The sequence below is a fragment of the Mastigoproctus giganteus genome, chromosome 2, assembly GCF_048544385.1.
Source record: "Mastigoproctus giganteus isolate SK-2022 chromosome 2, ASM4854438v1, whole genome shotgun sequence".
NCBI classification, from domain to species: Eukaryota; Metazoa; Arthropoda; class Arachnida; order Uropygi; family Thelyphonidae; genus Mastigoproctus; species Mastigoproctus giganteus.
Window position 1 is genome coordinate 67,075,032 of NC_143576.1, and position 24,209 is coordinate 67,099,240.

Consider the following 24,209-nt stretch of genomic DNA (forward strand, 5'->3'; position numbering starts at 1 on the left):
TTTTGTGGTTTTTCCTGTAGGGCATTCATTGCACTTAAAGAGTCTGTGTATATTATGACCTGGATATTTAAAAGATCATTAAGGAGATTTAGAGCCATTTTGATTGCATATAATTCGGCAGTAAATACACTGCATTCACATGGTAATTGTACAGAAACAGTGGAGGTAGGACTGATTACTGCAGCTCCCACGGATATATCAGTCTTGGATCCGTCTGTGTATATATGAAGACTGTGAGCATTGGTCAATGCATGGTCCGCATGTAACTGTCTAAGATTGTGATTTGATAGGGAGTGTTTTCCCCACTGTAGAAAATAGTTATCGCAAAGAGGTATATACATTGCCCATGGTGCTTGTAATACATCTGCAGCTTGAGAGATGTTTCCTAGACAGATGTTCCAATTTTTGGTTAGCTGTTGTAGCCGGATACCAGCAGGTTTGTTTTCATTGGGTTTATTTTTATACAAATTTTCCTACTGAGGTTCAAACAGATATGTCCAGATGGGGTGAGAAGGGAGGCTACGTAGTTTGGCTGCATAGTTAAGGAGCAATACTTTTCTCCTAAGTTGTAGTGGTGGTTTGTTGGCGTCTATATACAAACTTTGCACTGGGGAGGTCTTAAAGGCTCCTAAAGCAATCCTCAGAGCACTATGCTGGACTGGATTGAGCCGGGCTAGTACTGTCTTACGCCCAGAGTCATAAACTGGGGATCCATAATCTAGACGAGATCTTATTAAAGTACGATATAAGTGTAAGAGTGTGAAGCGATCAGCTCCCCATGTCATAGAAGATATAACTTTGAGAATATTCATCTTTCTCATGCACTGAGTTCTCATTTGCATTATATGTGCTTGAAAGGTAAGTTTAGTGTCCAGTACTAAACCCAAGAACCGGATATTGTTGCTAAGTGGTATTAGTTGGGCTCCTAACCTTAGCTCAGGATCTGGATGAAGCTGTCGCTTTTTACAAAAGTGAATAGCAGTTGTTTTTGTTCTGGATAGGCGATAGCCATTGTGGGATGCCCATGACTCTATTTTGTTTATTGAGAGTTGCAGTTGGCGTTCAATGGAGCGCATATTTAGTGAATGGCAGGATATCGTAAGGTCGACTGCGTATAGATAAGTGTCGACATTAAGCAGAATATTATCTGTTGCATTGTTCAGCATAACTGCAAAGAGTGTTGCACTAAGAACTGATCCTTGTGGGACCCCTTCTTCCTGAACAACCTTTTGGGACAGTGTATTGCAATAACGCACCTGAAATGTTCTATTTTGGAGAAAGCTCTGTATGACTGCGTATAGATAAGTGTCGACATTAAGCAGAATATTATCTGTTGCATTGTTCAGCATAACTGCAAAGAGTGTTGCACTAAGAACTGATCCTTGTGGGACCCCTTCTTCCTGAACAACCTTTTGGGACAGTGTATTGCAATAACGCACCTGAAATGTTCTATTTTGGAGAAAGCTCTGTATGACTGCGTATAGATAAGTGTCGACATTAAGCAGAATATTATCTGTTGCATTGTTCAGCATAACTGCAAAGAGTGTTGCACTAAGAACTGATCCTTGTGGGACCCCTTCTTCCTGAACAACCTTTTGGGACAGTGTATTGCAATAACGCACCTGAAATGTTCTATTTTGGAGAAAGCTCTGTATGATTAGTGGTAGCTGGCCCCAAAGTCAGAAAGGGATATAATGATTGAAGGAGCAGTAATTGAAAAGGTGGAGTCATATACTTATGACTGTAATAATGATAAATGGCTGGAAGTCAAGAGAAGAATAAAGTTTGGATGGATAGCATTCAGGAAATAAAGTCACACACTGAGGAGCAATGTCCCATTTTGTCTGAAACGTAAAACAATGAACCAATGTATACTCCCCACCATGACTTATGGAGGTGAAACTTGGGCACTCACCAAAAGAATGGAAGAGAAGCTGAGAACTACACAGCAAAGAATGGAACAAATTATATTGGGAATCAGACTGTTAGATAAGAAGAGAAACACATGGGTTAGGCAGCAAACTCAAGTAAAGGACATTCTTATCAAAACTAAAGTACTGAAACAGTCCTGGGCAGGACACAATAGCTCAAAGACATGATGACAGATGGACTTAGAAAATAACAGAATGGTACCCAAGAGGAGCTAATCTGGAAGACATGACAGTGGAAGAAGGTCATTAATATACAAGAGGAAAAGAATGGGAGAAAGGACTGAACCTTGGGGAACACCAGCACATTAGCAGAGAAACTGGAATACAGAGAGAGCCTTCATTTGCAGTCTGAAGAGAGTGTGAAGCAGTTGTCTAGGAGAAAACTAGATACCTAATTACAAAACAGTTGGCAAACCATAAGATGGAAGTTTATTTAAATGACCTTTAAGCCAAACACACACAAAAAAAAAAAAAAAAAAAAGCCTTTAAATGTCAAGAGCAAGTTTTGAGTTTTACCAAAGTTTCCCACTGAATTTGCCCATGCCATAAGCTAATATATCATGACTGATGAAATCCATACTGGCTATCACTGATCAAAATGAAGGTTTCTAGATTGTTTAGGAGTTGGCATTTAATAGATTTCTCCATTTCTGCAGAAATGTGTAGAAGTGCAATGGACAATAACTGGATGGAGTGATTATTCACTCTTTTTATGAACTGGTTGGCTATGAGCAAATTTTCAAGCAGGAATAAAGGTAAGTAGAAAAGGGCAACACAAAACAGAAGTAAGCACAGGGGCACACAACTGGAGAAATACCATCAGGATCTGGCACTTTCTTGGCATCAAAGACAGTTCAAAATTCTTCTGATATCGTTTTGTAAAATTCTATTGCAGGGTAAATAACGGAGTCATTTGATAAAGAAGTAATGCAGGACCATATAGACAGTTATAATGCAGTCAAAGCATGGATTTGTAAAGGGGTGATCTTGTCTGACAAATCTGATTGGATACTATGAGGGGAACAAACGAGCTTGATCCAAAACATTATTTTGATATCATACACTTGAATTTCAGGAAAGCTTTTAATACTGTTACACATAAAAGACTGCTGTACAAATTGGAGCAGTGTGGCATTAAGGGCTACTAAGGATAAAAAAATGGTTGAGTGGGAGAAGACAGAGTTGCAATCAATGGACATTGCTCTTCATAGACTAATATTATTAGTGGAGCCTCCCAGGGTTCAGTGTTGGGCCCATTTTTTACTATATTTATCAATTATGTTGATGAAGGCACATCAGGCTTAATGTCAAAGTTTACAGATGATACAAAGGTTGGCAGGGTGGTTATTGACAGTATGCTATTGAAACTGGATCAAGAAATATTAAGCAGATGGGCTGAGAAATGGCAATTGACATTTTTCACTGACAAATGCATATGCTAATGGTACTTCATAAGGGTAGCAATAATCCCAGATTACCATAGCAACATCGTGTTACCATTTATCAGGGTAGTATAACATGAAAAACAACCTGGGGATAGCTGTGCAGTCAGAAATGAAGTTGCATGAGCAGTGCAGAAAGACTACCAGGACAGTTCATGGAGTTTTGTCAGTGATATAGAGGAATTTTGTTAGCAGGGATAAGGAGGTGATTGTCCCTTTGTATAAGACAATGGTCAGGCCGCATCTTGAGTACTACATACAGGCCACGAGGCCTCATTTTAGTAAGGATGTGAACTTGCTGGAACAAGTACAGAGAAGGGCACAAATGGGTGAGGAAAACAAAGGTATGCTCTTACCAAGAAAGGCTTCAGTTCTGTAAATTGCAGCATCAGGGGACTACGCACCTGAGATGTTTGTTTGCTTGTTATTTGGTTTTTAGGAGCATTAGCAACTAAGGCCATATTGCTCCGGGGATATGCGGTGGTCATTCCCTGACCTTTCCGCATCCTCCGTATTTGGTGGTCTTGGGCTCGAACCCCAGTCTAATCAAGAAGTGTGTGCTACACACGGCTGCTCCTGCCCACCTGGCTACGGAGGCGGCATCTGAGAGGTAATCTGATTGAGATGTTTAAGGCTTTGAATGGATTGAGCAAGTGCAATGTTGATGAGACTCCTCCTGCTGCTCAGACCACACAGATGAGAGGGCACAGACTCAAACTGAGGAAGGACTGTTGCAGAATATATGTGCAGAAGTTTGTCTTTAGCCAAAGGGTGCTTGATTGTTGTAATAAACTTCCATCTGTTGCTCTGGAGGTTGATAGTTTAAATAAATAAATTCAAGGAATAACTAGACAAACTACTGGAGGGAATGATTAGGTGATATAGGAGGTGTGTGTGTGTGTGTGTGTGTGTGTTTTTTTGTTTGCTTATGCCGTATAAACTTGCTTTCTTGAATCATTTGCTACTGCTGATACTAATGCTATAAGACAATGGTTAGACTGCATTTTGAATACTGCACACAGTCTGGAGGCCTCATTTTAGGAAGGATGTGGATCTGCTGGAACAGAGGCAGAGAAGGGTAACAAAACTGGTGAGGGGAATAAAATTGTGCTCTTACCAAGAAAGGCTCTAGTTTTACAGACTGCAGTGTCTGCACACTAAACATTTGCACGGTGATTTGATCAAGCTCAATGCTAATGGTATTCTTCCTTTAGCTCAGGCTACACACACACACACACACACACACACACACACACACACACACACACACACACACACACACCCCAACCGGTCATAAATTTGAATTGAGGAAGGATGGTTGCAGGTCAGATGTGCAGAAATTTAGAGAGCAGCTGACTTTTGGAACAAACTCCACCTAATGTTGTAGAGGTTCATAGTTTGAATAAATTCAAGGAAGAACTACATGAACTGTTAAGAGCAGATGGACAGTGTAAAGTGTATTTAGTATCAATCGACACCAGGTGTTTTCCCCCATTTCCGTGTTGCTTTTATTGTGGGTGTGCCAGTTCACTGGAAAGGCCAGAGATTTAAAAGTGTATGGACATTGTATTATGTACCGTTGATGGACAGGTGAAATGAAGTGTCCCCCCCCCCATAAACTTGCTTTCTTGAATCATTTGTGACTATTACTGAGTATTGTACACAGTGCACCAACTGGAAATTGAGACTGATGTTATGAGATGCGTGCAGGTACTGCCATCTACTAGAATGAAACATAAAATGAAAGAATGATTGTTTCTTGAGAATCGCAGTAAAAATTGCTGCCATTTCAAAATGTAGTGTGAGCTACATTTTGAAATGGCTTTGGTGTCTGTGTTGTGGAGAGATAATGGAACAAAGGGCAAACATCGAGTTTTGTGTTCAACCGGGCAAAATGTCACGGAAATGTTTCAAACAATGAAGCAAATGTATGTAAAGAATTGTCTGTCTGTCTCGTGGAAGTGTGTTCAAAGTAGCATAAATATTTCACCCATGGAAGCTGATGAACATCCAAGTCCAGCAATAGCAGTTCAAACACCAAGAGCTGATTGAAAGAAGTGGGAAATCATTACCAATGACCAGTGTGTAACCCTCCAAGGGATTTCAGAAGATCTGTGCATCAATAAGGAACCTTTTGATAAATAATAACCCAGGATTTGAAGAAAACGAAGGTCTGTCTTTGATTTGATCCACATTCGTCAACAAAAGGTCAATGACATGTGTAAGTGAACACTGCAGAGAATTCACTGAGGCTGCTGAAAGCATAGCCAACTTCTAGAATTCGATCGTTGTGGGTGACGAGATGTGGTGTTTTCAGTATGACCCTGCAACAAGGTGCAGAGTAAAAGTTGGCAAACTCTCCTGATGCCAAAAAAGTTCATCAAGAAAGATCAAAAATCACAAATCAAAGTCCATGCTCATCACTTTCTACGATAGCAAGGGAATTGTGCACAAAGAGTTTGTGCCCAATGGTCAAAGTGTTACTGCTGCATACTATCTGAACGTTTTGAACTGTTTTCTGCAGAAAATCCATCATGTGCATGGCCTCAGCATGGAGAAGACAGCAGTTAGTTCCTCTTGCACAACAATGCACCAAGCCAAAAGGCTCACAATACTTGGGAGTTTTTGGCTAGCAAAAAAAGTCTGCATACTGTCGCACTCGCCATATTCACCAGACTTAGCCCTGTGTAATTTCTTTTCATTCCCAAAGCTGAAGGCACCACTGAAAGGCTGTTATTTTGATGACATCGACACCTTTCAAAGAGCTATAAAAAGAACATTGACAGTATACCAGTCACAGCCACCAGTCATTCCAATCACTTTGTGATTGCATGTAGTGCATGGACGTGGGAGGAAGTTACAATGAATAAACCAATGATTGTTATTATTTTCTAGAATCTGTCTCTTTGTCCAATTGCCACACTGTGTACATTCCTGATTACCTGTGTAAAATAACGTCCCCCCCCCCCATTCCATCAGGATATAACATACCTCGGGCTACCTGACTCGTCATAATTCTTAAATGCCTCAAAGAAGTCTGTGTGAGCCTTTTCATATTCACCTTCTCGAAGATGCATTTTCCCACCACATTCTGAAATTAAATATATAAAGAAATTAATATATATGTTAAGGATACAAAAATTAATAATATAAAATGCATAATCATTTGTCACACATATTCGTATCACAACTAACAAAAGACAAACCTTTCTTTCTAAAATCATTTTGGTTAAGTCAACAAAAGATGTTTTCAAAGTTCCCCAATAAAGCAACAGACAACAGATCCCCACATACTGTAATTATGGCTCAGTTAATTATAACAGTAATTATTAATTAATATAATTAATAATAATTACAGTTTGGCAGGATGTTTCTTGTCTGAATTTATTTTCACGCGACCTTTTGCACAGATTTGCTTGTTTGCTAGAATGGCATAATAATTGAAGATTTCTTCCTAATTAATAGTAATATTAATAGTTAATTTCTTATCATACAATACAGTGAGAAAAATCCCACACCATTATGAACTTGCAATAAACTGAACTTTAAAGTTATTTGCTTCATTTGTATATTTTTAAAGATCTGTTTGTCTCCTCAAATAGGCCTCTGAGGTTGGGTATATTCATATTACGTTCTTAGCGTTTTTTCACCAACCTTTCATGGAGTAAAATAAAATTAAAATAAATAAAACAAAACAAATCTTGATAACTATATTTACAATAACCTGTATTTACAAAATTAATATACGTATTACAATATTAAAAGTATTAAAACACAAGATTAAAATGCATTAAAATATACTAAGTTAAAAGCGATAAAATCCCGTAGCTTTCAAAGGCTCCAGCCTTCTTCTTCAGCAGTACTCTCTATTATTCACAACAGGTTCTGGGACCGTAAGTGGCTCGAGAGTTTGCGGATCAGCTCTACAACCAACATTAATAGGGACAGGGGTGTACGGATTCACCCCCTTTTAGAGACTATTATCCTAAAAAAGGATGAACGGTTCCGTACGACTTCCGTTCGAGCCACTTCCGGTTCCACAATGCAAGAGAGCGGAACACGTGAGAATGGAAACGTGATGCCTACCATTACCCTGCTGATATTTAAAGGTGTACTGAATAATAGAGAGTACTGCTGAAGAAGAAGGCTGGAGCCTTTGAAAGCTACGAGATTTTATCGCTTTTAACTTAGTATATTTTAATGCATTTTAATCTTGTGTTTTAATACTTTTAATATTGTAATACGTATATTAATTTTGTAAATACAGGTTATTGAAAATATAGTTATCAAGATTTGTTTTGTTTTATTTATTTTAATTTTATTTTACTCCATGAAAGGTTGGTGAAAAAATGCTAAGAACGTAATATAGATCTGTTTGTTTTTTGCATTTTTTTTTTTTTTTTGTATATGGTTTTTCATTTTCAATTATGTAGGTGCTGGCATCAAATAAATTGGCATGCTTTACTACATTCAATTTTTGATAATAAGGATCAATCTCATGTCAAGTTTAGGAACAAATGTCACAGCAGCCAATTTCCAAATGATCAAAAATTGAATGCAGAAAAGCATGTCAATTTATTTGATCTCAACTACTGTACTGAAATATCTTCCCCACCTCCTCCTTTACTCCTAACTACTGTACTACACAGAGAAAACCAAATTATTTGACCTAAAGGGACACAACAGCTGTATTCACAACAATTGCTTGATTATTCATTTAGACATAATACATACTCCACAGTTTGACCTTGAGTCAGCTCTCTCAGCACAGAGTACTCTGCGTCATGCTTTTTTATGGGGGAATGATTGCCATGATTAAAAATCGAATGTTCCAGTAAACTGTGCCAATTTAATTTCAGTTACTGCATTGGAATACTTTTTTGTGTGGTGGGTTGGGGTGACATCCCCTATGAAAAGACCCAATGACCAAATTAGTGCTGCTTACAAATCTAATAATCATGGGTGAAAGGTGATAACCGGGACTGCAAGAACTACCGTGGCATCAGCCTCCTTTCCATCATCGGAAAGGTCTTTATGAAGATCATCCAGTCAAGACTGCAAAAACATCGCGAGCAAACCAGTCGAGAAGAACAGGCAGGATTTAGACCCGGGCGAGGATGCTGTGATCAAATCTTTGCCATTCGTCAGCTGATGGAGGAGAGGATCTGGTGTGGACAGCGAACCGTCATTGTTTTCATTGACTTTAAGCCTGCTTTCGACTGTGTCCACCGGCCTGCCTTATGGAAAAAGGTTGAACATGTACCTCGAAAAGTCATCACACTCCTCCAAACTGCATACAACGGTTTAACCAGCCAGGTGCGCATCCAGAACGATTTATCTGAGGAATTTACCATCCAAACTGGAGTCCGCCAAGGGGATGTAGCCTCCCCATTGCTTTTCAACATCGTGGTCGACGCTATTATGAGGCAAGCATTCAGAAACAGACAGGGCATACAATATGATAAGGATCACTATGTGACTGACCTGATGTTTGCTGATGATAGTGCTATCCTTGCCGGTAACGACGCTGAAGCCACGGACATCCTCTACGACATTGCCCGCATTGCCCGGCCATACGGTTTGAAGATCAATGCTGGTAAGACAAAGGCCCTGACAACAGATGGGTTGCAAACCACCATCTATCTCGAAGGCGTCCAGATCGAGCAAGTGCAGGACTTTAAATACCTTGGGTTGCTGGTCCAGGAGAAGAAAGTTGCATCCACCATGGAAATCCACAGCAGAATTGGACAGGCGGCCACTGCGTTCGCCTCGCTCAAATGGTGTCTATGGAAGAGGACCAACATTTCCACAAAGACTAAAATCCGACTCTTCCGGACTTTGATCCTGCCCATTCTTCTTTACGGATCGGAAACATGGATTTGTCTCAAGTTAGATTTGAACAAACTTGAGGTATTCCAAATGCGATGCCTGCGGCAGATCTTGGGCATCTCTCTTCGCGACCGCATCACTAATGACACCATCCGCGCCAGATGCCAACAGCAACCAACCATTGCCGACCAAATCCAGAAGCGAAGGCTCAGATGGTTTGGCCACGTATGTAGAATGGGCACGAACAGAATACCATCCACACTCCTTTGGAGACAACGACCCACCCAATGGAGCATCCAACGGACCGCGCCTAGGAAAACGTGGTCCAAGCAAGTGGAAGATGACTTGAAGAGCCGACGTCTCGACCTTAACCAGGCCAGGACTGAAGCCATGGATCGTAAGGTATGGAAGAACATCACAGAGCAAGTCCGAAACCCTGCGGCACCTACAGCAGCATACTGGTTGCGTGGCCAACCGCCTCCCCCAGCTGCCAGCTAAGGACCAAAGAAGAAGAAGAAGAATAATCATGGGGGCGCACACCACATGGTGTGCACCCCCATGCGGCACAACATTGCTTCGCAATAAATGTGTGGGCAGGTATGGTCGGTGACTGCTTAGTCAGCCCATACCTCTTACCATCCCGCATGAACTCCACTAAATATCGGATATTTCTTGAACAAGTTCTACCAGGGTTACTTGACGATGTTTCAGCAAATGTGAGACGCAACATTTGGTTTCAACATGACGGGGCGCCTGCCCATTATGGAAGGCGTGTTCGTGACCATCTGAATAGGCATTTTGGACGTCAATGGATTGGCCGGGGTGGACCTGTTGCCTGACCCCCATGCTCACCTAATTTATCGAGCCTTGATTTCTTTCTGTGGGGGTCCTCAAATCTATCGTGCATGAATCGCCTGTGGAGACGGAAATGGATCTCGTGGTAAGACTCGTTTGTGCTGCTGCTACTGTCAAAGAAACTCCAGGTGTGTTCGACCATGTCCGCCAATCCATGCTGTGTTGGTGTCACGCATGCATCGTGTCTCATGGTGGAACCTTCGAGTATCTGTTGTAACATTATGAAATGCATCCATCTCATACTCCATTGTTAATATTATGTCAAATAAATGTTTTCCACTAATTACTGTCTTGTGTCATTTCTGCTTCTTGTGCCTCTGCTACTACTTTCCCGTGACGTTTCCGTTTATGGGTTCCTATGCGATTCACATTCCTTTAGATGTTACCTACCTCCCCTAAACATTTGTGCCAATATTTTTGAGACACCCTGTATATACAACAATGAGCCAAAACATTATGACCAACGCCTTAATATGATGTTGGTCCTCCACATGCAGCCAGAACAGCTTGTACCCGACGAGCCATGGAAGCTACAAGATTTCTAAATGTATCTTGTAGGCAACACGTAACCAGCAGATCCTTTAACTCCTGTAAGGTCTGTGGTTGAGCCACTGCAGATCGGAGTTGCTCTTCCAACACAAACCACAGATGCTCGATGAGATTGATGTCCAGGAAATTTGGAGGCCAGGGCAATACATGCAAGTCTTCCTCATGTTCCGCGAACCAATTTCAAACAATCCAGGCAGTGTGGCATGGTGCATTATCCTGCTGAAAGATGGCACCGCCAGAGGGGAAGCCCGTTGCCACGAAGGGGGTGTACACCTGGTCAGCAATGATGTTTGTGTGAGGTATATTGTTGTCATGCGACACCAGGAGGTTCCCCTCATCTCCGTGTTGCTTTCTTTTTGGGTGTACCAGTTCGCTGGGAATGCCAGATGTTTAAAAGTGTGTGAGTATTGTACCTGTGTAATGTCGTGTACTGTTGTTCATCTGGTCATTTAGCCGCTGGAGCCCAGCATTGCCCCACCTTCACCCCGTGGAGGCGGACCAGGAACTCAGTAGACTTAAGTTATTCTGGCAGGTCCTGCAGCGTAATTTCCTGAGATTTCAGTGGCTAGGACCTAAAAAAAAAAATGTACACACATATATACATATACACAACAGTGATACATAATATATATGCATCCATGCAATCGTAATTATTTTGGATGTTTGCATTCATATGGAAAGAGCAGGGCAGTGCGTGAGTTAATTAGGCCGAGACTGAGCGAAGATTATTTTTGGGCTAGATTAAATTTAGTGTGTAGGGCGTTTGTGTCGTGTATAGGTAGAGTGGGGGGAGGCAGAAGTATGGGGCAACAGAGATCCCCCAGGTGGTCAGTGAGGCAGGCCCATGCCTCACAAGAAGGAAAGGTGTGGTGGCAGGGGTGTTAAAGGTGAGCCAAGCTAGTGCTTGGCTCAGGCCGCCAGAATGGCTGCTATTCATCCTTCATTCAGATCTTCCGTTTAGGTAGGTGGTAGATGTCAGAGTGCCTGCCACATGGATGACTGGACCAAGGGTATCCCAGCAGAATATCGCTGGCACTGGCATGTTTTCGTCCCAAGGTGCATCCAGGCACCATTACTTCACCAGTACACGACTCACACACATGTACCTGGCCGTCCACATAGTGCAACAGGAAATGTGATTCATCGGACCAGATGACTTCTTCTAATCACTCAAGTTCCATTCGATGTTCACATGCCCATTGTAGTCGCTGTCACTGGTGAACCGTGGTTGGCATGGGCACTCGTAGCGGCCTGTGGCTATGCAGCCCCATTTTCAGCAGGGTTCGATGCACTGTGTGTTGTGACATTATTCCTGTCACTAGCATTCCAATTATTGGCGAATTGCACCACAGATGCCCTTCTGTTGCCACATACCATCCAGGAGAGCCTTCGCTCACCTCGAGCATCGACAAGCCGTGGTCGTCCAACACCTCGCCGTCACTTTATGGGTTTTCCCTCCTCGAACTACTTTTGGTAGGTACTAACCACGACTGACTGTTAGCACCCCACCAGCCATGCCGTTTCGTATAAGCTCTGACCCAGTTGTCTGGCCATTACAATTTGGCCGTTGTCAAACTCGCTTAAGTCCACTGCCTTTCCCATCTGTAGGACAAAAGCACCACTGATTACTAGAGCTCAGTATAGTGTCAGGTGTTTTTTATACCGTGTCCTGACCCACACACGTGCAACAGTTAACCTGCAGTTGTTTCGATTTGCATAACTACTCGCTGGTCAATGTTTCGGCTCATCGGTGTATTGCCTATCAAAACTGTCAAAAGTAAACATTATCAAGTGTGCTTGATTGAAGTTCAAGTACTCTGTTTTGTATTTTAAAAAAATTACATTTGGGTATTATCACTCTGAAAGGAAAACAGCAAAGGCTTCTTTACTTAAGTAAATTCTAGAAGGGGTTGAAATACATTTGTTCACTTGACATCATTGGTTCGACTTTGTTGATCGTTCTCAGTTAGCTGACAAACTGAATGAGTATTTTACATATACATTCACATATTAGGAATTCTTAAAAGAGAAGTGGAGGCCAGAGACTTTATCAAACTCTAGTAGGATGCTAAATGACATTTTAATATTTGAGAGGAAAGTGGAGGAGAAATTGTTGAAGTCAAATATAAGAAAGGCACCTGTGGTGGATGGGATCTATCCACTTATATTAAGGGAGACAGCAAAGGAAGTACACAAACCTTTAGCCATAATTATGAGATCATCCTCGGATTCAGAGTAGGCCCACACGGACTGGAGAAGTGCAAATTTATCCTAGATTCACAAACGGTAACACGAGTGTTTACTGACCTGTTAGTTTAACTTCTGTTCGGGTAAAAGTAATGTGGAGTCATTGGTTAAAGAAGCAATGCAGAATAATCTAGACAGGACTGCAGTAACAGTTCAGACACAGCATGAATTTGTTACGGGGAAATCTTACCTCACCAATTTGATTGGATACTATGATGTGGTCAAAAAGAAACTGCATGCAAAAAATAATTTTTTTTGCCAAAAGTCCACTCCGGAGGACTTTTGCTACTTGGTTTGTTCAACAAAAATGGTTTGCAAATGCTGACTTCCAGCGGGATCGCTGTTCACGAGACCTCCCGTTCAATGTCCTCTACCGCATGACGAAGGCATTTCGGACCCTGCAATGCTATGTGATTCCGATTCATCTTTGTGCCACCTATACCTCCTGCAAGTTTGTCGCACTTGTAGTGAATCACCCTGTATATGAGCAGGGCATAATTGTCAGTCTTTTCTGTCCAATTCAATATTATTTTCAGTTTTTTCTGCTTATCTGTTTGTAATGTTGGTAAATTACAATAGCATATAGTGATATTTCATGTAATTTGGAAACTGGTGCTTTGCTGTATGGGCGCCGCTAAATTTCTCTTAATTTAAACCTTTTTTTTTTTCTAAATTAATTAGGCCTGTTTCTCCAACAGTACACTATTCCTCATTATTCTTGTGTTTATTGCTATTTTATTTGTTAAAATCATTTTCTCTTCAATGGTAGGCCACTCTTCTGGTATACATTTCATTATATTTTTATCTTGCATTAGCATTAGTAGAGGCATTTGATGCAAGAAAGCAAGCTTATGCAGCATCAGCCAAAAAAAAAAACCCACTTCCACTTCACCCCTCTGTTCATTCAAAATACCTGTCCAGCTGAGCCTTAAACTTATTTAGGCTATCAACCTCCACTACAAGGGATGGAAGTCTGTTCCACCAACCAACCACCCGCTGGCTAAAGGCAAATTTCCGCACGTCTATCATACATCTGTCTTTCCTCAATTTGAATTTATGCCCTCTCAAGTGATTTTTCTGAGCTAGAGGAAGAATCCCATCAGCATTGAGCATGCTCAAACCATTCAAGGCTTTATACACCTCTATCAGATCACCTCGCTGGTGCCTAGTCTCCAGGCACTGTAATTTGCAAAACTTAAGCCTTTCTTCATAAGAGCACCCCTTTGTTCCATTCACTAATCTTGTTGCCCTTCTCTGTACTCGTTCCAGCAGCTCTACATCCTTCTTGAAATGAGGCCTCCGGACCTGTATACAGTACTCTAGGTGTGGCCTGACCATTGCCTTATACAAGGGAATAATCACTTCCTTATCCCTGCTGGAAAAATTCCTGTATATCATTGACAATACTCCATGAGCTACTCTTGCAGCCCATTTGCACTGCTCAGAGAACTTCATATCTGCCTGCACAACCACCCCCAAGTCCCTTTCATTCTCTACCACTGTCAGTGTAGTACCACAGAGTTGTTTTATAGTTTTATATATATAACTATAGAAAAATGGATATAGATGTGCATGCCATTGTTAAGAAATGAAAGATTATGCTTATCCAGTAGTTTATATGTCTCTTTCTTAATTGCCATTTCCTGTTAATGGCAGTTGAGTAGATCCAAAGGGGATAACAACCTTTTGAATCTCCTATCAAACAGTGGGAGAAAGGTGGGGAGGGGGATAGAAAAGCTGTAGGAGTAGCACATCGAACTCTTTTTATGAGATCCCTTGGTAGAATTTAAACTGACCACATGGTTATGAGGATTAAAGCAACTAAGCAGATTGCTGTTCACAGACAAACATGCTTGAACACAAGCATGTTTGTTTGTGATGCCATAACTGTAAACAAAGGTTCACGAATGGAGAAAGTGACTCCTCTGTACATTATTCCTTCAATTATTCAATCTTTCCCACACACACTAAATAGTTTCCTATACAGGAAGTCCTGTAGCCTGATATAAGTTTCCTGCAGGCCAAAACAGATTAGCATGTGCTGTTTAATGCAAACATTAAATAATAATAATAAACACAAAACTGGGTGCATAATCTTTGACAGCTTCACTGAATTTTAAAATCCATTATTTACAGTCGCTCAATGTAACGATGTTTCCCAATTTCCATGTTCTTAGAAGGTGGATGGGCATCTCCGTAGCCAGGTGGGAAGGAGCAGCAGTGCGTAGCACATGCTTCTTGATTGGACCGGGGTTCGAGCCAGTAACCACCAAATACGGAAGATGTGGAAAGGACAAGGGAATGACCACCGTCCCAGAGCAATATGGCCTTAGTTGCTAATGCTCCTAAAAACAAAATAATAACAAACAAACAAACAGAAGGTGGATGAGGATTTTGGAGTCTTTTTCTATTAACCTGGGAATGCTTGCAGGTGTAAGATCATACACTTATCAGTTACTCAATTTTTTTTTTATTTCTAGAAAAAATTTTTATATGTTTTCTGAATTCTACTTGAAGTATATCAATGTTTGACCAACGGCATACTCCAAGGATTGTAATACTTTGTAATGTATTTCGTGTTTTTTTTTATTTTATTATTTTTTAATGAAAAATTTAAAAATAGTATCATTTTATGCATTCTCAGTGAAACAAAAATTTTCATTATTTTTCAAGTTTATTTCAAATTTTTCATGTGTTCAGCATGCGAAAATTTGAAATACAGATTACCCTCGATTTCGCAGACTAGTAGCGGGAAGGGTGGTCCGAAAATACTGCGAGTCCAAATTTTCCAAATGAATATTTAACAAAACATTTAACTTTATAGTACCCATAGTAAACATAATTAATATAATAGGTAGTGTACACACAATGCAGATAACATTATTTATAAGCAATGTAAGTAATACAATAAGTAACAAAAACAAAAATCAAAAACTATTTTCTCTTACCTTGATGGAGTAGAACTGAGTTTGTGTACTGTGATCGTATAGTGGGACTCAGAATAATTTATCTGTGATCAATCTCTTTAGTTCCACTGAAGTGGCCAGCTATGATGATGAGGCAGGTTGGGATGAAGATGGGGCAAGAGCAGCAACAGGTTTGAAGAATGTGTCCAGCTTCATCTGTTTCTCCCTTATACTGCTCCCTTATGACAGCCTTTCTCAATGTACGTAAATGGTGGTAGTGGGGCTGAATTTCACTGTTGTCTGAAAGGGCTGACATACTGAATGGCAAGATCAAGTGCCTCTCATAAGCTGTCCTTTTTGGTTTGTTAATAATTTCTTCCTCATCACTGGATGCCCCCTCAATGTCACCTGCTCTCACTTCATCAGTAATCTCCTCTGGTGTCAAAGATCTGGTAGTCTGGGTCTGTCACTGTCACTTTCCTCTAGCCAGTCAGTTACAAGCAGAAAGAGAGAGAGATGCTACTCCACTGTAGCATCTCTCTCTCTCTCTCTCTCTCTCTCTCTCTCTCCCCCCCTCCCCCCCTCTCAGCTTATGAGTGCTCTCATAAGCTGTCCTTTTTGGTTTGTTAATAATTTCTTCCTCATCACTGGATGCCCCCTCAATGTCACCTGCTCTCACTTCATCAGTAATCTCCTCTGGTGTCAAAGATCTGGTAGTCTGGGTCTGTCACTGTCACTTTCCTCTAACCAGTCAGTCACAAGGAGAAAGAGAGAGATGCTACTCCACTGTAGCATCCCCCCCCCCCGTATGGCATAGCATTTGGAAGAAGACTGCAGGCCAAACCCATCAAAATCAATGTCAGGGTCACGATTAAAGAGCAACTTCTCCCAGCTATGAGCCAGTGTGGTGGTTTTTACGTTATTCCACAAGAGTCAGCAAAGTTGTAAATTGCTGACGATGTTATAATTTTTTATGTTTTGCAGAGTATGCTGGCCTCTTGTGTCTTCAGTTATCTTTTTCCTCCTCAATGATGACCAAAACTTCATTCAAGTAATCGCTAATAGAGCCTCTTGCATGAAACTATGACTCCTTGATCAATGGATTGTATCAAAGAGGTTGTATTAGGAGTAAGAAAAATGGTACAGACCTTGCCATTACTACTGACTAATTTCTCAGCAACTGGGTGAGTAGGAGCATTAATAAAAAAAGAGCCTTTACATCGTTGGGAACCACCTTTAAGACATCTTGCTGATATCGATATACTTCAGGGACAAAACCAGTCAGAAAATATGCTGGTGTTGAACCATGCTCCTGTAGTAGATAATAGGCAACTGTGTCATGTAATCTTTCAAAACATGTGGGTGTGATGATTTGCCTACAACAGCCAGCTCCAGGTGATGGAGGCCATCACCAGTATGAAGGCCATCACATAGTATAAAGCAGAAAAATACTCTTTGCTCATTTTCTTTCCAGGAGTTTTGTCTTTGTTTCTGAAGGCTTGAGTATTTTTTAGTGGGATAAGAGCATGCCCTCCTTCTTTATAAGTTCATTGAGGTGAAGACTTAAAGGCTCAACTGAATGCGTTGCAGCAGACCCAGCTTCACTGCGCTCTTTCCTGTTACACATGCCATGGCGATTTCTAAAACGCCACAGAAACCCATCATTAGCCTCGAAATTGTTAATGCCCATATGACCAGCCAGTTTCTCAACTGCAATGCATAGGGTAACACCAGTAACATTCACACCACATGATTGCTCCTGCATGTATCATTTGTAAACAGCTCCTCGCACAAGCACAGAGTGGTGCGCCCATTACAGTTCGCAGCTCCATAGGCGAGGTGCATGTCGGCCAGTTCAACATTTGAATACTCGTCCATCCTACTGCCTCGGGAACCGGTTAGCAAATGCTGACTTGCAGTGGGATCGCTGTTCACGCGACCTCCCGTTCAGCGTCCTCTACCGCATGACGAAGGCATTTTGGACCCTGCAATGCTATGTGATTCCGATTCGTCTTTGTGCCTCCTACACCTCCTGCAAGTTTGTTTGTTGCACTGGTAGTGAATCACACTGTATATATATATTGTGTGTGCATGTATTTTATTATTATATTTTGTATTTTTTATTTATTTATTTTATTTTTTGGAGTAATGCCAACCATGATATGCACCTTATCTGCTTAACAAAGTAACAAGAACATTCACACCACCTCACAGATGTTTCCATCAACTAGTCTGCAAAAACCATAACACGTCACTTCAAAAACTTTAAAACCATATCTATATTTCCAAAAAAAAGATGGTTTTTTGGTTCTAAATACATATATAGTTTTTATAAGTATAGTCAGTCCTCGTATAACACATGTTTACACTACATGAATTCGATCATACACGATTTATAAATAGGGGAACGATATCTTATATAACACGAACAGAATTCACTTATGCACGATTCGCCTTTGTGTTTACAAGAAATGGCAGTCGAATGCAGAATTACCCCAACCGAACGCAACACGATAGGAATGAAGAGAAGATTCTGAAAATATATTTATGTTTTTTATATCAGTGAAGGGGAAACACATTTCACCATAATAACGTAAAAACCCACACAATTCCAACTATCAGTATAATCGCAAATGCAATTAGATCGAGTTTACTACCAGTTTATAACAGATTCCACTAGCAGAAACACAACTGGAAATTGTTTTTTATTGTTTTATGGTAGTAACTCCTAGAAATGTGCTTTAGTAAAATGTGAGGTGTTAATAGTGTACCTCTGCCTTTAGGAAATTGTTTTTATTGTTTTATGGTAGTAACCACTAGAAATGTGGTTTAGTAAAATGTGAGGTGTTAATAGTGTATCTCTGCCTTTAGGGTGTTGTTTATTCAGTTGCTACAGGTGTGCAGCTTTGTTTATGTGTATCAAGCATGCCTCCTCGTTTCATAATTGTGCTTTATTCCCTAAAAATGAGTGAAATATTTAAAAGGTGTGAAAAGGAAGCGTCCTGGTGAAGACACTGCAGATTCAGAGAGCAAAAGAAAAGCAATACAGACAGAGGCAGACTGGGTCAAAAATTCTTACCCGGGAAAATTTATAGTGGCCTCATACTATGGTTTATGGCCAAAATCATACCGGTCTCCTGCCCACCGGGGTTTCCTCGGTAAGGCTTATGGCCAGTCCGCCATATTGTGAAACGCTTTGAGCGAAATGAAAGACCATGTGATACTGCACGTGCTACAGATCTAAATGAGGCAACTCTGAGAATTAGAAAGAATGTAGAGAAAATAAAAACAGCTTTCGTAGCAGGAACAACTCAAAGTGTAATTAAAATCCATTAGATTAAGACACAAAGAATTGGAAGAGATGGAACGGCTCTCATCTGTTTGGATAGAAAATCAAACAAAAAACAAGTTTGCTTACGGTAGAAGCAAAATCATTAGCAATATTTTATTACGTAATGATCGTAATAAAATAAGTATTTCATTACGATTATTTATTGTGTTTGGTAATGTTTTGGTTACAAATGTGTGTTCAATCTTGGCTGGTCAGTACCTAACCCTATTTTTCTCATAGGGCCTGTTGTTTATAGTGCACAATTTTGCATTGCATGACGGTTTCTAGGAACACAAATATCGTGCTATACGAGGACTGACTGTACAGTTATTAATCCTGAACCAAATATTTTTGCAGAAGCTTTTTTTTTTTTTTTTTTTTTTTTTATTTTGTGCTGCACCCAAGGGAAGCAGTACAAGCACTGTTTGTTAAATACATTACTGTAAAGGAGTGTAAAAAGTCTGGTGGGACTGAGATTATTTGAGAATTGAGTATTTATTTTGTTGCTTTGCCAGGAATAAATATCTTATTCATAGAAAGAGACGCGGAGGAATAATTTTTTTACAGCTTTATATCTGACCTCTATTTGTGTATAAGTCACTTGGCTAAACTATTTTTCCTTGTTTTTGGATAACCTTTGTGTATTTCTTTGTTCCATCTAACACATGTTCCAAAATAGACAAACAGTTCTCCCCGGAAATATGGGCATTTTTGTGTGTGAGCTGAGCAGTCACTGTTCAAATTTTATTTGATGCACATCTGATACAAGTACATGATGTGTGTGCTTGTGTAAACTATTTGTTTTCAAGTTTTTGACACTTAAAACAGAGTAACAGATTTGGGATATAATGCCTTCACTCCTAGGTGAAGACAGGATATCAGAGCTGGAAAAGGAATTAGAAAATGTGAATTGGAATATCATCGGTTTGGCTGAAACAAGAAGAAATGAATCACTTATAAGTTTATCAAATGGAAATCTGCTGTACACCAATGGAAACAGTGAAAGGAGTAAAGGTGGAGCTGGCTTTCTGGTCCATAAAGATATAAAAAAACAACATTTTGGAATTCAAAAGTACATCACCAAGGGTGTCAAGACTACTACTCAGGATTTCTAAGAGGTATAAGCTAAAGGTTATAATGATTTATGCACCAACATCGAGCCATGATGAAGAGGTTGAAGAAATGTACACCGAAATTAAGAGTCTTCTAGATTAGGGGCCCCCAACCTACGGCCCACGAGATGATTTCCTCCGCCTCGTCAAAATTTATTCTATAGAAATTTTTTTTTGGAAAAGATTTCTTTTCCAAAAAAAGAAATCTCGCATTTGCATCTGCCATGTTAATAAATATTTTGATTCCAAAAACATCGAAAGACCTATGCAATTTCATTGTGTTATTCACCAGCAATCGTTGTGTGGTACATTTTTGTCTTCAAACTCAATCATGTCCACTATAATTAATATTGCGAATTTTATATGCAAAAATGGCCTGAACCATCCGTCAGTTTAAATTTTTTTTTTTTTTTTTTTTTCTTTTTGGTAGTTATTGGCGCAATGGCTTCTGTGATCATAATGCACCTGCCAAGGTTTTGGCAGTACTTTGATCCAAGCCCGAGGCGGGATTCGAACCCGCGACCTTTGGGTTGCTAGGCAGGCACTTTACCCACCTGGCAAGCCCGGTCGGCAAAATTTTCTTGGAGCAAATCAAAAGCGAATATGGCGATTGGTTGTACCATACGGAGGTACAATGGCTGAGTCGCAGTAATAGGTTAAAAAGATTTTTTCAACTCAGAACGGAAATAGACATAATCATGAACAAAAAATTAAAACCGGTCCCAGAACTAACAGACTCTAAATGGTTATGAGAACTTATATTTTTAACAGATATTTGTGAGCATTTGAATACATTGAATAAAAAACTCCAAAGTTGCAATCAACTTGTAAATGACTTGTACTAAAATATTAAAGCATTTCAGACAAAATAAGAATTATTTAAAAATTCTTATTTTTAAATAAGAATTTTTAAATAATTCTTATTAAAAATTATATAGAAAATTTTTCCTATTTTTTGTGTTGTGAAAGTTTATATAATATGCCCAATTGTGATTTTTCTACCAACAATTTTGTCCGAAATCTTAAATTATTGATGGAAGCATTTGTTGATTGATTTGCTGATTTCGAAAACAATAGAAAGTTATTTACATTATTTCAGAATCAATTTGATGTAAAATGTTTCACAAATTGGTAAAGATCTACAATTAGAAATCATAGATCTTTAAAGTAACAATAACCTGAAAACATTATTGAAAAATGAAACATTAATTAACTTTTATAAAACTTTGACATAAAACTCATTTCCAGAATTTAAAAAATTAGCAAGAATAATTTCTATTTTTGGTAGCACTTACCTATGTGAACAAATATATTCAAAAATGAAATATATAAAATCCAAGCATCAAACAAAAATGACAGATGAATATTTGCAAGACTTTAAGATTGGGAACTTCTATTATTAAACCTAACATTTAAATTATTGCTAAATCAAAACAACTACAAACATCTCATTGATTTGCTATTTCTGTAATATCAAATGTGATTATAACAATAAACATTGTGATTTTTGATATGACCATGGCTTTATTTACAATAAATATCCCGTGTTTATAATTTCTTATAGTTTTTCTATCTTGTACACCCCGTTTGACATGGTGAAGTTGCGTTTTTGGTTTACAGTGATTTTAGTCGTCAAAACTGCATTGACTCGGGCCCGCCATTTGTTATGAATTTTCTATGTGGCCCTCCGATGAAAAAGGTTGGGGACCCCTGTTTAGATGAACAGAAAACGCACTGCACTATCATTATGGGGGACTTCAATGCTAAGGGTGGAAACAGACAAAACAGCATAGAAAGGGGAACTATAAGAAATTTTGGAATTGGTAAAAGAAATGAAAGAGGTGAAATGAAAGAGGTGAAAGGACTGTCAGTAATGAACACTTGTTTCAAGAAAAGGGTGAACAGAAAGTGGACATGGAAGAGTCCAAATGGATTAACTAATGAAATCAACTTCATCCTCACTAACAGAAGATATATTGTGAATGATGTTACTGCCCTGAACAAGGTAAATGTGGAAGTGATCACAGAATGGTAAGATGCACACTTGATATAGATGTAAGAAAAGAAAGGAAAAAACTGACTCGAGTAAATAATACAAAGGTCTTTGAGATAACAGAAGAGGGGAAAAAGCAGATGTACTGGAACTTAAGAACAAGTTTGAGCTTCAGCAGACTGCTCAGGACCAAGATATCGACGAGGAATATTACACCTTTCTGAAAGTGATAAAGCCAAAGAAACCTATAGGTAAAAAGAAATCCAAAGAAGAAAAAATTAAAAATTAGTCAAGAAACACTTGTCATGATGAACCGAAGATAACAAATGAAGAGCAAGAAAAACAATGACAAGGAGAAAACTGAGTATACTGAGTCATGCAAACCCATTAGAGAGAGAGACTCGAAGAGGACATAAGAAAATTTAACACAAGAAAAGTAGAACAAGCATTAAGGGAAAACAAAGGATTTAAATCAGCAGCCATGAGCAGTAATACAGAAAGACAAATGATACTGAAACTGAAGAAAAGCAATGGTATACTTATAAATAGCAGAGAAGGCATAATTCAAATAGCAGAAGACTACTACTATAGAGAATTATACAAGGGGTGAGGGAATGATGCCAGCAGTGAGGAAGATGGATCGCGAATTAGTAACACATACAACATACTTGATATCCTTCCTGATGAGATAGAACATGCACTGAAGAAAATGAAGAATCAGAAAGCCCAGGAGAAGATGAAGTTACTGTAAAGTTGTTAAAATTGGGAGGAAGAGACATGACACAGAAAGTGGCAAGGCTCTTCACACAAAATGCATTAGAAAAGGTGTGATGCCTAAGGAGTGGGTTAATGCAATCATAGATTTGCTGCATAAGAAAGGAGATAAATCGAAATTGGAAATTATAGACCAATTAGCTTGTTATCCCACATCTACAAGTTGTTCGCAAGGGTCATTACTAACAGATTAGAAAGAATACTTGATGAGAATCAACCGAAAGAGCAAGCTGGCTTAAGAATAGGATTCCCAACTATGGATCACCTTCACGTAATATCACAGCTAATAATGGAGAAAGTATAAATTAATGTAAAACACCATTAAACCTGGCATTTGTAGATTATGAAAAGCATTTGACTCTATACAGCATAAGGCAATGTTTTGGGCACTGCAACGACAAGGTACAGATACTTCATATATTATGATTTTGAAGAAAATATATGAGAATTCTACCTCCTTTATTAGATTAGACAAAGATAGTAGTAAATTTAAAATTGAGAAAGCAGTTCGACAAGGAGACACAATATCTCCGAAGTTGTTTACTGCTGCCCTTGAGGAAGTTTTCAGAAGATTAGACTGGTCGCAGAAAGGAGTCAATGTGAATGGAGAGTACAAGTAACCAAACCATTTACGATTTGAAGATGACATTGTGGTCATAAGCTACGATCTCAAACAATTAGAGGAAAATCTTAATCAGTTATGCACAGTTAGTAAGGATTTTGGAATAGAGATGAATATGGCTAAAACAAAAGTAATGATGAACACTTATGCCACAGAAAGGGAGATAATGATTGAAGGAGCAGTAATTGAAAAGGTGGAGTCATATACTTATCTGGGACAAGTCATTGGCTGTAATAATGATAAATGGCTGGAAGTCAAGAGAAGAATAAATTTTGGATGGATAGCATTCAGGAAATATAGTCACATACTGAGGAGCAATGTTCCAATTTGTCTGAAACATAAAATAATGAACCTGATACCCTTTCTGATGAGATATAAAATGATCAAGTGCACACCACTCCCCACCATGACTTATGGAAGTGAAACTTGGGCACTCACCAAAAGAATGGAAGAGAAGCTGAGAACTACACAGCGAAGAATGGAACAAATTATATTGGGAATCAGTCTGTTAGATAAGAAGAGAAACACATGGGTTAGGCAGCAATCTCAAGTAAAGGACATTCTTATCAAAACTAAAGAACTGAAACGGTCTTGAGCAGGACACACAGCTCGAAGACA

General features: G+C 39.4%; 1 protein-coding gene across 1 annotated transcript in view; it reads right to left on the reverse strand.

Moving 5' to 3' along the window:
- Nucleotides 1-24,209, reverse strand: part of alien (COP9 signalosome complex subunit 2 alien) — a 424,708-nt gene that overhangs the window by 181,852 nt on the left and 218,647 nt on the right. Inside the window, exon 8 of the mRNA XM_090368501.1 lies at nt 6,365-6,464. Coding sequence (XP_090224627.1) covers nt 6,365-6,464 — 100 coding nt within the window. The remainder of the gene's footprint in view (nt 1-6,364; nt 6,465-24,209) is intronic.